The sequence below is a fragment of the Paroedura picta genome, chromosome 10, assembly GCF_049243985.1.
Source record: "Paroedura picta isolate Pp20150507F chromosome 10, Ppicta_v3.0, whole genome shotgun sequence".
Taxonomy (NCBI): domain Eukaryota; kingdom Metazoa; phylum Chordata; class Lepidosauria; order Squamata; family Gekkonidae; genus Paroedura; species Paroedura picta.
The window spans coordinates 86,918,460-86,933,240 of record NC_135378.1 but is presented as its reverse complement, the minus strand read 5'-3'; the positions used below and the strand labels follow the sequence as shown (position 1 = coordinate 86,933,240).

At 55.2% G+C, this 14,781-nt stretch overlaps 1 protein-coding gene across 1 annotated transcript; it reads left to right on the top strand.

The window, feature by feature from the left end:
* Positions 1 to 6,381: 6,381 nt before the first annotated feature.
* TEX261 (testis expressed 261) lies at positions 6,382 to 14,449 on the top strand. Its single transcript, XM_077301324.1, has 6 exons — positions 6,382 to 6,547; positions 9,085 to 9,164; positions 9,703 to 9,856; positions 11,468 to 11,535; positions 11,854 to 11,956; positions 13,164 to 14,449. The coding sequence occupies exons 1-6, from the start codon at positions 6,478 to 6,480 to the stop codon at positions 13,277 to 13,279; spliced, it is 591 nt and encodes a 196-aa protein (XP_077157439.1). The 5' UTR covers positions 6,382 to 6,477; the 3' UTR covers positions 13,280 to 14,449.
* Positions 14,450 to 14,781: the final 332 nt, after the last annotated feature.

Sequence of the window (14,781 nt, the reverse complement as noted above, 5' to 3'; positions counted from 1 at the left end):
TGTTGGTTGCAGAAGAACGGCTGCATTCAAGCCTGCAGGCCCATGGAGACGGACAAGATTTTGGGAGCTGAAGCTTCTGAAAATCAAGGCTTCCTTCCATGAGAGAGTGACAAAGGGAACTTTGCCTCCTGGGAACACACACTCCAAAAACCCTGGAACACAGTTCTAAGTCCAGATCAGCACAGTTCAACTCTGGGCATAAGCTTTGGGGTGCACCTAGAATAAAAACTGGTTGGCCTTAAAGGTGCCCTTGGATATGAACTTTCTTCTTCCATTTCAAATTATCTGGAGACTGCCTCAGGAGGTGGGGAGCTAACCCTGGCTGGTGGTCCTCAAGCAGCGGCTGGACAGATCCTTCTCCTGGATGCTCTGGGCTGATCCTGCCCTGAGCAGGGGGTGGGACTAGATGGCCTCTGTGGTACCCTTCCCACTCTAGCATTCTGTGAGTCCAGTTCAGCTGTGGGATGGGCAGCCTCAGGAGGTGGGGAGCGCCTTGAAATCTGCTGCCTCCTACCTGGGGATGGCTTTCTTTTTGTGGCTTCTCCAAAGGCCTGGAGGTGCCTGCCGGGCATGAGAGGAGGAGGAAGAGGCACGGCTGGCCTCTGGGCAGCTGCGCAGAAGGCGTGGAGGGGCCAGGTTCAGCGCACGGTCACCGAACGCCCGCACCAGGTCAGCGTGGTGACTTTGAGGCGGAGAGAGAAGTGCCAGGGCGGATTAGTGCCGAGCGCCTTCAGGGCCCCCTCCCCGGCTCCCTCGCCCCTCCCCCTGTCCCCGCCGTTCTCTGCAAATGGCCGCCCAAGACATCCTCCTTCCCCGGACCCTCGGCAGCCCCTCCTGCCACGTCACCCCTTGCGGTCCAGGTGAAGTCACAGGCAGCACCCTCCCTCCTTCGATGCCCGTCCCTCCCAAGACCACCCCTGGGTGCAGGAGGCCATTTTAAGCAAAAAAGAAAAACCCTCCTGCAGAAGGATTGCAAGGAAGCCCGTAGTTGGGGGGGGGGGGGTGACGTGTAGGAGGCTGCCCGAAATGAGTCTGGATTCACTGTTGTATTCCGAACTGCTCTTGTCTCCCCAGCCCGAGGAATCCTGTCGAGGGTCCCAAAGGGTCTGGGCGCTGGGACCCTTCCCAAAAGGCAGATGCAGAGTGTTCTACCTCGGGGTCTCAAAAATGAGAAGCAGGCAGACTGGATGGGAGAGACACGTATGGGCAGCAGCGGGTGTGAAGGAGGTCCTGGGGTCCTCGTGGACTGGAAGCTAAGCAGGAGCAGGCAGTGGGATGTGGAGGGCAAGGAGGCCAGGGCGGTCTTGGGCTGGGATCCCATCTGAATCAGGAGCTGCCAGGTCACTTCTCTGGGGATGAGAGTCATGTGCAAGCACACTGAAGCTACCCAGAATGCAGCGGTGGCCTTTTTAAAGGTGCCCCCGAATCCATCTTTGTTCGGTTGCTCCAGAGCCAGGGGTAGTCAAACTGCGGCCCTCCAGATGTCCATGGACTACAATTCCCAGGAGCCCCTGCCAGCGAATGCTGGCAGGGGCTCCTGGGAATTGTAGTCCATGGACATCTGGAGGGCCGCAGTTTGACTACCCCTGGCCCAGACCAACAGGTTTGCCCACCCGAATCTAACAGTCTCTTTAGATATTATACAGGCATCAAACATTAATGACCAGGAACACAAAGCATTTCCGGTCCGTTGCCTGGGACGCTCTGCCAAGACATGCCCTGAAGAATCTAAAGAACTTCACATAATGCATAATTAACTTGATTAGGGAGCTGGAGGAAAGGCAGGGGGGGGGGGCTTCCCGTTTAGAAAAGGGAGGACTCCGGGAGGGGGCATGTGAGAGGAGCTGATTACACGACCCATTGGCTGGAGAGAGCTGCAAAGGAAACTTTCTCTCCCTCTCCCAAAATACTGGAACTGGAGGGCATTCAAGGAAGCTGATGGGATCAGGGTGCTCAAGTGGAAATGGGCAGGATGTAAAGGGTGTCCTGCAGGAGGCATCAGAGGAGGCGCTTATTAGCATAGTTGGAATAGGAACTTCCTGATGACTTTCAAATTATTTCCTCCAGTGCCCTGATTGGTCCAACTGGAGACTTCCTGCTCCGTTGAGCCTACTTCCTCCCTGCTTCCCTCCAGAACAGCAGTTGAACAGGACTGCGGTTAGAATAGTTAGGTTTCAAGATCACTGGCAGTATTACATGGAATAGACGACCAGATAGTTTTCTACGAAATTAGATAAGAGGAAAGGATTGAGGTGGAGATAGATTGGATTATTATCACGATGTATACTAATTTCTGTAATTTCTTTCTTTGTTTCTTCTCTATTTTTTGAAAATCCAAAAAACCCCAATTTTACAAAAAGCACAAAAAAACAAAGGGTTATCCAGAGAAGCAGGCATGCACACGGGAGCTCAGACCCAGAGTGAAGCTTTGCTGGCTTTCAAGGTGCCCCTGGACTCCCTCTCCGTTCCCTCCGGTGTCCGCCAGAGGGGACTCCTGCACGGACAGTTGTGGGTTCCAGCTGGGGCTGGGGTGGATTGGCAGCCCCCTCCAGCCTGCTCAGCCACCCCCCTGCCCCTTGGTGCTCGCTCGGTCTGTGGCTGGCAGGCGGGCAACTCCGTCCTCAAGCATCAGGAGCTGCTCAGCAAGGATGGAGGAGACAGGGCCAGGGGGAGCAGAGACACGAGCTCAAGGCCCTTTGCATGAACCGTTCCAGCCATGGCCAGCAGCAGGGGCCAGAGAGCGGGGAGACAACTGCCGGCTTGACATGCCTTTGCGTTTGTGTATTCTCCTGCTGCCTCCTTCGGGTAGAGAAATGCGGCATATAAGAACCAACTCCTCCTCCTCCTCCCTCCTCCTCCTCCTCCCTCTTCTTCTTCTTCTTCATCTTCTTCTTCTTCTTCTTCTAGCTATTCTGGCTGAGCAGCCCTGTCAGAGTTCCCTCAGGCTCACCTCCCTCACAGGGTGTCTGTTGTGGGGAGAGGATGGGAAGACAATTGTAAACTGCTTTGAGTCTCCTTTGGGTAGTTAAAAGTGGCATATAAAAAACAATTCCTCCTCCCCCTCCTTTTCTTCTTTTTCTCTTCTTGCAGTTCCCCCAAGTTAAATTTTAAAAGGCTGGTTATCATCCCTGGAGGAGCATTTTCTGTGGGATTCCCTCCCAAAATCAAATACAGGAACAGGGAACTGGAAGGAATCCAAAGGGTCATGGAGACTGACCTCCTACTTTTGGGGCTATTATTGATGACTGTGGATGAAACATATTTTATTTGTTAACTCATAATATATGTTTTGAGTAAGAGTCTCCACTGAATAAGAGACGGAAGGAGCAAAGAGACGCGAGTGAAGGGGGCTGCCAGACGAAGCCGCGGCACGACTTGAACGAGCAGCTCAGGCCTCCGAGGGGTTTTGGGCCTGCCACTCACCATGGGGGGAGCGTGCCCCCCTCCCCAGGCCCTCTTCAGAGCCATCTCTCTCGTTGGGGGGAAGAAGATCCACCTGGACGTCTGTGACAGTTTGTGCTCCAAACATCTTCAGTCAGGGGTGCGGCTGCTCTCCTCCCTTTCCCAAGTGGCATTTCCCGGCTTCTCGCTGTCCGTCCAGCGGCTCTTCTCTCCCGAAGGGAAAGGTTACGATGGCCAAGGAGGACAGCTCGGTCTGCGGCACGGAAGGTGGGCCGACACTGGCCAGACGCTCCCCCCAGGCGGAGGCCGCATCGGTGACATTTAGCAAACCGCTGATCTGAAGTGGGCACGGCAGAAGGTCACCTCCTGGCCTTCGGAGACTGCGGGAGACCAGCAGGGAGGGGGTGGAGGCTGATGGGCAGAGCCCGTTCCTGGGGCCCAGCAGCTCTGGCCCTAGGGCTGAAATCTTGGATCGCACACCACTCCAGCGCACCTTCCCACATCCCTACAACTTCTGTGTCCCAAGGACTGTGCACGGGGGGGGGGGCAGAGAGTTGACAAAGAAACGTCTTCCTCCCTCTCCCAAAATACGAGGGCATCCAACAAAGGAAATAGGCAGTAGGTTCAGGGCTGACAAAGGGAAATGCTGCTTTACACAGAGACGGATCATAATGTGGGATTCGCTGCCAGAGGATGTAGTGATGGCCACAGAAAGAAGATCGGATGGATTCCTGGTGGGGAAGGCTACTAGCCCTGGTGACTGAGGAGAACCTCCAGGTTCAGAGCACGAAACCTCTGAGGCCCAGAGCAAGGAGGCAACGTGAGGAGAAGGCCTTGGCCTCTCTGCCCTGTGGCTGGCCCTGCGGAGGAACTGGTTGCCGACTGTGTGAGAAGACAGGGGGCTGGGCTAGATGGACCCTCCCTGGCCTGACCCAGCAGGGCTCTTCTGAGGTTTGCACATCTGAGATCAGTCCCCCTGGAGAAAATGGCTGATTTGGAGGGTGGATTCTGGGGCAGGTGCTGTCCTGATCAGGCTACACCCCCCAGTCTCCCAGAATTTCCCAGCCCGGATCTGGCACCCCCCTATCCCCACCCCCTTCCGGTGGTCAGGGCGGAAACTGGCAGCCCCATCAAGTAGGGCATCTGAAGCGGGTCTGTGTGTGTCCGTGGGCAGGAGGAGGATCCCTCAGGCCTGCAGGTAAAGAACAGCCCCTGGGGCTTCCACCAAGGGGGTTCCCTTCCTTTGGGAACTATTCCTATTATTGCAACAAAGCATTTATTCAGAGATCCCCCTATAGGGGAGTGGAAGTGGCTCAAACCTGTGTTTTAAGCTGAAGGCCAAGCAGGGTGACCACCTCCAGGACACCAAAATCGTAGGAATTGGGGGGTGGAGCCTAGGGAAGAGAGAGTCTGTGGGGCTGCAATGCCCTACAACCCACCCTACAAAGCTGTCATTTTCTCCAGGGAACTGATCTCTCTAGTCCAGACCTTAGCTGAAATTCCAGGCGATCTCTATCCCCCCCCCCATTCCCCTCTGGTAGGGCTCTTTCATCTCTAGCCACACCCCTTCCATTTGGCCCCTCCCCTTCAGCTTAACCTTTCCTTTGCTAAATACTTTTCTATTTCAGTTTGCTTATTTGCTGATTTATTTGCTCCCAGCAAGCTGGCTTGCAGCAGTTCACAAAATTAATATAAAACATAAAAACAGATCTCCCATAAAACACCTCAGTCTTAACTTCCAAAAACTCTAGCATAAAAATGGCAGTATACAAGTCAACTAAAAAACTCCTCCCCTGCTTTAGCCCTCCGGCATCGGTCCAGAGAGTGACCAGTGGCTGATGGTCAAAAACTAAGGTGGCAACCAGGGGCAGCCATCAACAGCTCTAATGCTGTGTCAGGAGGCAGGGAGCAAAGAAGGAGGCCTCCCTTCCCAGGGCTCTATCTGAAGGAGGGAGACTCTCAAGAGCTCCTCCTCCCCTGCCACAAATGTCTTTCAGGTGTGGCTGGACTCTGCTCTTTCCTTGCCTTACAGCAGGGCCATGCAATGCAACTGGGGGCTGGCCTTGGCCCAGGCAGTGACGTCTGCATCAGGCACCAACGCAGGATCCCAGTTGGGGTGAGAGCAAAGTACAAAGAACACGGGTGGGGTTTTCTGGGATCAGAGCACTGTCTGCAGGCATTAGATCCTAGCCATTCATACTTTCCTGCCCCCCCCCCCCTTTTGCAAGACTTTCTCCAGCTGTGTTCCCCTGCGCCTGGCTACTGGCGGGAGGTGGTGTGAAGGATCACCAGATCCAAGTTGGGAACCTCCTGAAGATTCGGGGATGGAGCCTGGGGAGGACAGGGACCTCAGTGGGGCACAGGGTCATAGAGTCCCCCCGCCAAAGCATCCATCTCCTCCAGGGGAACTGACCTCTGTGGTCTGGAGATGAGCTGGACTCCCAGGGGATCCCCAGTCCCCACCTGGAGGATGGCATCCCTAACAGAGAGTGTGTTCATGGCTGAATCACCCAGGAGTAATGGGATATGCAGGCTCAGCTCATGAAATATGGAGACTGCACTTACTAAATACTCTGACCCTTTTGCATTTACTGAACATTATTCAGCATAGAGGGAGGTTCCACTTTCAGTCTTTCAAATACATGATTTATGCCACTGAGGAAATCTGTATGAAAACGTGTTTCATAACCGGTCCACTGCCTGGCTGGCAGCACTGCATTGGACCTGGAGGTCCAGACCCCGGAAGACAAAGGCTGCTTTGCAAGGTGGACACAATCCTTCCATATCCCCACTGAGGTCCCTTCTCGCCCCCACCCCAAGGTCCTGGAATTCCCCGCCCTGGTGTTGGTAAGCCCACAGCCTCGCTGGTTCTCCCCCCTCCCCCAGTGGTGCTCGCCTCCTGCCGTTCCTCCTCCCAGCCGCTAGGGGCCGCTAGGGGCGCCCTCGGGCAGCCGCGTCTCCCGGCGCCTGCGCACTCGGTTGCCGCGCACTTCCGTCCCGCGCCGGAAGCGATGGGCGGGGCGCGCTTGCCGATGCGCCGGGGGCCGCGAGTGGGCGACGACGACGGCACCGACGATGTGGTTCATGTACGCGCTGAGCTGGCTGGCGCTGCTCATCCAGGCCGCCTTCGTCACCCTCGGCATCGGTGAGGCCCCCGCAGGCCGCGCCCTGGCGCCCCCTCCCCCCGCTGCGGAATGGCCTCGCCCGCCCCCCCCCCGCCAGCCGCGGTGGTCTCGTCCGGCCCGCCCTCGGGAGGCCGCGGTTGGCCGGCTGGCGTCGGCCCGAACTTCCCATTGGCCGAGAGGAGCCGTCCTTCCCCCGGGTCTCCAATCACCGCCGCCGCTTCGCTGGGTGGGGGCGGGACTCCCGCGGAGCAAGGCAGGGGGCCGGGGAAGTGGCGCCGGCGGCCGCCGAGGGAAGCCTCCTTGGGCAGGTGCAGTCTACCTTGCAGCGCGGTAGCCCGGCTGTGGCGCCCGTGGGCAGCTGCACTCTCGGCCGGCCCCCCGGAGACCGTGCCCAGGCCGCCCCGGCTGCACTTTGGCCAGGAAAAGTCAGGGCCGGGGTCGGTTGCTTGGGGCTGACTGACCCTTAAGGCCCTGCACGTCCTGGGCCCTGCTTGCTTGAGGGACCCCTGGAGAGCATCGTGCTCGGCCAACGCCCATTTGTAGGTAGTCCCTGGCCCAGCCTGGAGGGATGAGCTGGCAGCTGAGATCTGGGCCCGGGCGGAGCTGTCCAAGCCCTGCTGGGCCTGTGGTTGAGGCCATGGCTGTCCGCAGCCTCTACTGGCCACCCTCCTTCTCCTTGGCTCCCCCATTATTTTAGGACAAATCCTATATAGTCCCATCTGGGTAACAGGCAGGGAATATATAAGAGGGGGGCTGGTTTATAACTGTGCTTTTATTGTAAACTGCCCTCAGCCTGCTTGTGGGGAGGGGTGGTATAGACATTAAATACATAATCTACCCTACAGGGTCATTGTGATGATAAACTGGACTAGAGGGGAACAGTTTCAGCAGTTTAGGCCCCCACTGGGGGGGGGAGAAATGACAAATGAATAAATGTGATGATGGTATTCCCACTCAGTCTCTCTGCTGCAAAATCCCCCTCCTTTGACAATTTCCCCCATAAATAGTCCCGAAATGATTTCATCTGAGCATATCTGTGGAAGGGAGCACTGACTCGGGGAACCTCACAGTTGGAAGCCTTTACAGTGCCCCAGGCTTTGGGCTTATTCTCTTGCCTCTTTCCCTTCTCCCTCCCTTAGAGTTTCCCTGGAAACTGCCCATGAAGATGTTTGAACAGGAATTACTGGGATGGACAAAACGGGAAACAAGTTTTGCTCCGGAGTAATCCCCCTTCCCTCCGTGGCTTCATTCATATTGTTTTTTCCTCCGTGGTGGGGACCCAAAGCAGCTTCTACCCCTCCTCTTCTCCTCCAGTTTGTCCCCATGATAGCCATGTGAGGCTGGTGAGGCAGAAAGCTTCCATGGCAGAGTAAGGATTCGAACCTGGGTCTCCCAGATCCTAAGCTGATGCTCTAACAGCTGCACCACAATGATGGGTCAGAGGGGAGAAAAATAATGGGGCTGGTGGGGTGCTGAGGCCAGGGGACAGCGATTCAAATCCCTGGACTCCAGTGAAGGCTGCCGGGTGACCTTGTGCCAGTAGCGACCGTGTCGTATTACCGTGAAGAGGGTCAGAAGCAGTTATGCTGCCAAGCTCCCCAGAAGAAGGGCAGAGCCAGCGTGATGCAGGAGTTAAGAGGGCTGGACTAATATCTAGGACACGGGTAGTCAACCTGTGGTCCTCCAGATATTCATGGACTACAATTCCCATGAGCCCCTGCCAGCAAATGCTGCTCATCCAGCAAATGCTGGCAGGGGATCATGGGAATTGTAGTCCATGAACATCTGGAGGACCACAGGTTGACTACCCCTGATCTAGGAGACCCAGGTTCGAATCTCCACTTTGCTGGGGGACCTTGGGCCAGTCAGATACTCCCACCCTTGTCTACCTACCTCGTAGGGTTGTAGTGAGGATAAACTGGAGGCAAGGAGAACAGTGTACGCCCAGTTGGGAGAAAGGTGGGGTATGAATGATGAAATCAGTATGCATGCAGCCAAACTGATGGTGCAGCAAAACTCAGGGACGCAGCGTTCCGGACTTCTAAGGGAGCCGAAGATGCCGTGTGGAGGATGGGGCAGACATGTTTGTGGTTGTGTTGGATTTGGTCCAGTGGACGTGAACTGCAGCAAAGCAGGTTTTGCCTAAATGGGAGGAAGAGCTTGACCGCAAGGTGCATACAGTACTGGGGCAGCCTCCCTGGGGAGGTGGTAGAGTCTTCCTTGCTGGAGGGGTCTAAGGATTGCTCGGAGACCACCTTGCTGGGGAGGCCGTAGCTGGATTTCCTGTGCTGGCAGCGGGTTGGACTAGATGATGCTGGCGGTCCCTTCCAACGCGTGAGATTGAGTAGAATAAACTGCGGAGTCCTCTGGCTGGGCGAGGGAGAACACAAGCCCCGCCCTCCGAGGAGCCAGGGAAGCCGGCGGCTCTGGCCTGGATGGCAGCCAGTGTGGCCTCTTTGAAGTTTGGATGCCACAGGCTCCGTGGCGGGGGGGGGGGCAAGGACTGGTGGGCCTTGGCTGTCTTTTCCTCCAATCGCCCCTTTCTTCTTCTTGGCAGCGGCTGGATTGTACTACTTGGCAGAGCTGATCGAAGAGTACACCGTCGCGACGAGCAGGATCATTAAATACATGATCTGGGTAAGTCCCTGGCTGCCTTTGTGCCCAACAAGTACCCCCGTGAGCCCCCTGGCCTTGTGCCCTGAGGCGGGCCTTGCACAGCAGGGGGGGGAGTCTATGTTTGGGTTGGTTGGAGAGGGGGTGCCTGTGGAACGGCTTCCTCCATATGGCTGAGAGCTGTTGACGGCCATTGAAACTGGGACAGCAGCAGATCCCACTAAGGGGCGCTTTGCAAAGGCCTGGAGGTGGGCAAGGCAGCTGCATGGTGCTGGAGGGGGTGGAGAAGGCCAGGCTAGCGTGGGGAGCAGCCTCTGGGGCGCTGCTCCTCTTGTCCTGGAGGAGGGTCCCTTTGGCTGCCTGCTCCGACTTGTGCCTTTTTTATTGCTTCCAATTTCCCCTTTTAAAAACGACGGGGAGGTGACTGCTTGCTTTCGCGGCAGGCACTGTGGGTGTGCTGTTTTCATGGAGGCCTTTGGGCGGCCCTCCTGTCATGTGCCGCCTGCTGCTGCGTCGTTCATGTGGGCCGGTCTCACTGTCAGGGCCTTTTGCTCTCTTTTAGTTCTCCACGGCGGTGCTGATCGGGCTGTACCTCTTTGAGAACTTCCCCGGCCTCGTGGTTGGTGTGGGCCTCTTCACCAACCTGGTCTATTTTGGATTGCTCCAGACCTTCCCTTTCATCATGCTCACCTCTCCAAACTTCATCCTGTCCTGCGGTGAGTGTATTTTCGTGGCCCCGGTTGCCAGAAAAGGAGGAGGGGTTGAAGGCCCATGAGGCCGTGGGCTCCTTTATGATTGGAGGCGGGCAGATGCCTCAATCTTGAAGAAGGGGAAAAAAGAGGACCCGGGTAACTACTGATCCTACAGCTTGACGTCTAGCTGGCAAAAGTTTAGAACAAATCATCAAGCAGTCGGTCCTTGAGCAACTAGAGCAGATGGCTGTGATTACTAAGAGTCAGCATGGCTTTCTCAAGAACAAGTCATGCCAGACTAACCTTATCTCTACCTTGCTAGATCAGGGGAATGCTGTGGACATAGTTTCTTAATTTCAATAAGGGTTTTGATAAGATTCCACATGATATTCTTGGTAAAATGCAATATGGATCCTCTTACTGTTAGGTGGATCGAGAACTGGTTGACTGATCACACCCAAAGGGTGCTTGTAGATGGTTCGTCATCTTCTTGGAGAGGAGATGAGTGGAGCATGCTGGGCCCTGTTTAGCTCAACATATTCATAAATTATTTGGATGAGGGAATCGAGGTGCTTGTTAAATTTGCAGATGATGCTAAACTGGGAGGGGTAGCAAACATACCAGAAGACAGAATCAGCATACAGGATGATCTTGACAGGATGCAAAACTGGGCTAATATGAATTTTAATAGCGAAAAATGTGAAGTTCTGCATTTAGGTAGGAAAAGTCAAATGCACCAATATAGATGGGGGGGACATGTCTTGGCAGTTGTACATGTGAAAAGGATCAGTTTGGGCACCACGACTGAAGAAAGATGTAAAGAAACTGCAGCGTGTCCAGAGGAGGGATATGAAGATGGTGAGGGGTTTGGAGACCAAGATGTATGAGGAAAGGCTGAGGGAGTTTGGTCTGTTTAGCCTGGAGAGGAGACGACTGGCATCTGATAGCCATCATAGAATCATAGAGTTGGCCATACAGGCCATCTAGTCCAACCCCCTGCTCAACGCAGGATCAGCCCTAAGCATCCTAAAGCATCCAGGAAAAGTGTGTATCCAACCTTTGCTTGAAGACTTCCAGTGAAGGGGAGCTCACCACCTCCTTAGGCAGCCTATTCCACTGCTGAACTACTCTCACTGTGAAAAACTTTTTCCTGCTATCTAGCCTATATCATTGTACTTGTAGTTTAAACCCATTACTGCGTGTCCTCTCCTCTGCAGCCAATGGGAACAGCATCCTGCCCTCCTCCAAGTGACAACCTTTCAAATATTTAAAGAGGGCTATCATGTCCCCTCTCAACCTCCTTTTCTCCAGGCTGAACATTCCCAAGTCCCTCAACCTATCTTCATAGGGCTTGGTCCCTATCACTTAGTGCCAGCGTAAAAGTATGAAACAGGTCAGAAGCCCTACAGCAGGTCAAGGAAGCACTACAGGGCAAGATCCTGCAAACAGGCACCACGGGACCAGGAGGGGCGAAATCAGAGGGGAGGTTACCTCGCCGCCTTGTTGCTCTGAAGCCTGACTCGTGCATTAGATTTTGTTATTGGGTTAGAAATGCGGTGTAAACGAACGGTGACCAGAGACGGTGGTGAAGAGGGCTTCTTTGCCGTCGGCAACTTGCTGTTTTTCTTCCGGCAGTCCTGGTTGTGCTGAATCACTACTTGGCGTTCCAGTATTTTGCAGAAGAGTATTACCCCTTCTCTGAGGTAAGAAGTGCCCCAGGGTCCCTTGGGGAGGAGGCGGGGGCAGAGAAGATGTGCCCTTTGGTCATGCACCTGCATGGAGACAGGCAGAAAGTTTGACTGGGAGTTGTGTGTTGCGGGGAGAACCACGGCTGCAGGCCTTGGGTCTTCCCCCTCCCCGTTTGCTTTTGGCATCAGTGGATGACGCAGATAACCCCCAAACCGCTCCCGTCTTCCCTTCTGTGGGTGCTTTCTGGCCTCCGTCAGCACACTTCACGCCTCCGGGAGGGGTCCAAACCAGCCACAGCTTCGCTTGATGCCCTTTCTGTGTTTCCTCCCCAGGTTCTTGCCTACTTCACCTTTTGCCTGTGGCTCATCCCCTTTGCCTTTTTCGTTTCCTTGTCAGCTGGGGAGAACGTGCTGCCGTCCACAGTTCAGACAGGAGGTGAGCTTGCCGGTCAGGCCTCCTTTGCCCCAGAGGCTGTCCTCAGACGCCTTGGACCCTCCGATTGCAAGACCCATCTCTCCCCTTAGACTCTGACACGACAGCTTTGCTCATCCAGGCAGGGCTTCCTGCAGGCGCCTACCTGCAAATGCGCAAAATCAAGAATTGTCCACAGCCGTGCCTTCTCTGTGGTGGCCCCCCCTCTCGTGGAGAGGCCTGCCTGAGGGGGTCCTGGCTTGCCACAAACCCTGCAAAACGGGGAATACTCAAAGGGCTTCTCTTCATAGGCCGTGGGGGGCCTGTGCCTGCGGACTGTGGGCTTGCACTGCTTTGCACAGTTCGCTGTGGGTCGTAGCCCATTGGGTCTTTTTGCATCACTTTGTGTTAACATGTCGTGTGAACACGTCTGCTTTGCATCGAGTCTGTTTGTGAGACTTCTGATGGGCTCTGTAACCCACATCCTTTGGCACTCTCTCTTCAATGTCCCACCTTGTTGATTGTCCGGCTTGCCCCCCTGGGAGAGGGGGACTGTGGGTCACAAAACAAATCCATCTGCTGATTGTGCCTAAGAACTTGATTGTCAAGCCAGAGATTTCTGGGAACTTCCCTACAAGGCCTGGGAGGAGGGGAGGGGGGAGCAGCTGGGTAGGCTGGGCATGTGTGCCCCCCCCCCCCCCCCCCGAAAGAGGGAATTCGGCTAGCCTTCCAGCTTAGGCGGCTGCCTCTCAATGTGCAGCTGATGTGCTTTCTCACAACGCTGGTCTCTGCTAGATTTCTGACTGCAAGGAATTACAGAGCACAATTTGAGTCCAGAGGCACTTTTATGACCAACCAAGTTAATTCTGGGTAGAAGCTTATGTGGTCATGCCCAGAAAGCTATGTCCAGATTTAAACTTTGTCAGCCTTACGGTACTGCTGGATTCACACGTTGCCCTGTTGCTTCAGACTGACATGGCGCCCCACCAGAATCCATTGCCCAGAGGCTATGTTGAGCAGACTGCAGACCGTGTGGCGCTCTTCCATTCTTGCCTGCAGAATGCCCTTTCTGGAAGCCTGCGGGCCAGAGCAGAGCAGAGCAGAGCAGCTAGCCAGGCCAGGCCAGGGCAGGAGAAACCCCTTGGCTCAGGAAGAGGCGGGAAGCAGGGCCTGCAGCCCTCGGATCCAGGGCAGATTCCCTGATCGCATTCTGGTCTCCTTATCTTTGCAGATGATGTCGTGTCCAACTACTTCACGAAAGGCAAGAGGGGGAAACGCTCTGGCATCCTCGTCATCTTTTCGTTCATCAAGGAAGCCATCTTGCCAAGCCGCCAGAAGATCTACTGATTCTGCCGCCTCCCCTGGACGCCTTCGGGTTGTGCCTGGATATGTCTGTCCAGAGGGAACAAGAGTCGCCTTTCCTTGCCATATTTGGAACTCATCCGTCGTGACGCCTGGGACAGGCAACGGCCCGGCCTAAAACCCAGGGGAGGGCTATCGCTGGGAATGCCCTCTGCGGCACAGCCGGCTCACCGAGGGGGCCGTGGTCGTGGCAAGGCAGTCCGAGAAAACTCTGAATCGGCCTCTGCCGTCTGGGTGGGGACCTCTGAGCTGTCGTTTTTTGTACGGGAAGCCAAAATGCTTCCTTTGCAGCCACGGACAGACCGTTCCCCCTTTTTATGAAGTTGTTCTATGGTTTTACCAGCGGGTTTCTCTGGGCTTTGGATCGGTGCCCATAAAACCTTGTTCCTAAGTGCTGCAACGAAAGCCATAGTCCAGAGACCTCCCAACGCAATTCTTGTTCTGAATCCCTCCCTGATGGAGAGACAGGCAGGGATCTTGGCTTCTGGGTTTCTCTTACGTGACATTTGTGGAGACCAACCTGTGATCAACATTTTCATAAAGGGATCCTGGCCTTTTGGGCAAGGTACAAGGAGTTTGCCCTTCCCTGTCGTGGCTGAGAATCCCTGGAGCCCCTTGCCGTGGCTTTTGGGGTGGTCCAAAGATCACTTCCACGGGACTTCCTTGCTCTCCGCTGTCCAGCATTTGAGTTAAAGGAAGTTTTTGAAAAACCCTTTTCCGAAACAAAGGCCTACCCCAGGCTTGGCGAAGTTCCTCTCCCTTGGAGCCTGCATCACGGACTGGGAGATAAGCAGCACACGCACCTGAAGACAATGGGGCGGGGGGGGGGGAGGCTGAACAGCTGTTTGCCAAGATGTGAAGACAGCTGCCCTTTTGGCTCCTGCATCAAAGCCGCTCTCTGTGGCATCAGCACTTCTGTTTGGGTTCCGGCGTCAACTCTGCTCTCCGGGACAGCAGTTTCCCCCCCCACTCCCACCCCCACCCCGCCATGTTCCGGAATGAAGTCTGAGATTCCTCCCTGGGCCAGTGGCTCAAGTCCAGATTGCATGAGCCAGACTCTGGGGATGCTCCCGTTCTCTTCCCTCTTGACCGAAGGGAAGTTTTGATTTCTGTCTGAGCACAAGATCTTTGTGTTAATAAAAGTGTGAGAGGAAAGTTGTTTTCAAAGTCAGGATTATGACGGGCCCTCTTCCCTCTCCTCTGCGTTGTGCCAGAAGTCAGGGGCCCAGTTGGAAAGGCTTTCAGTGGCCCCTCCAGCAGGGCTCCCTCCCCCCTGAGTTGTCTCAGTGAGACATTTCAGCCCCAGTCCAGTGAGACATTTCAGCTGGGCCACTGAGCTTCAGGAGGTTGTATTCCTAAAAAAAATACACGCAAAAACTACCAGCTTGTACCTTGCGTGGTGAGGCCAGGATCATTCAGTCCGGAGTCCTCAGAATGGCCAGCACAAGAATTTCCCCCCAGTTTTCTAAGGATTTCTGCTGCCGGAT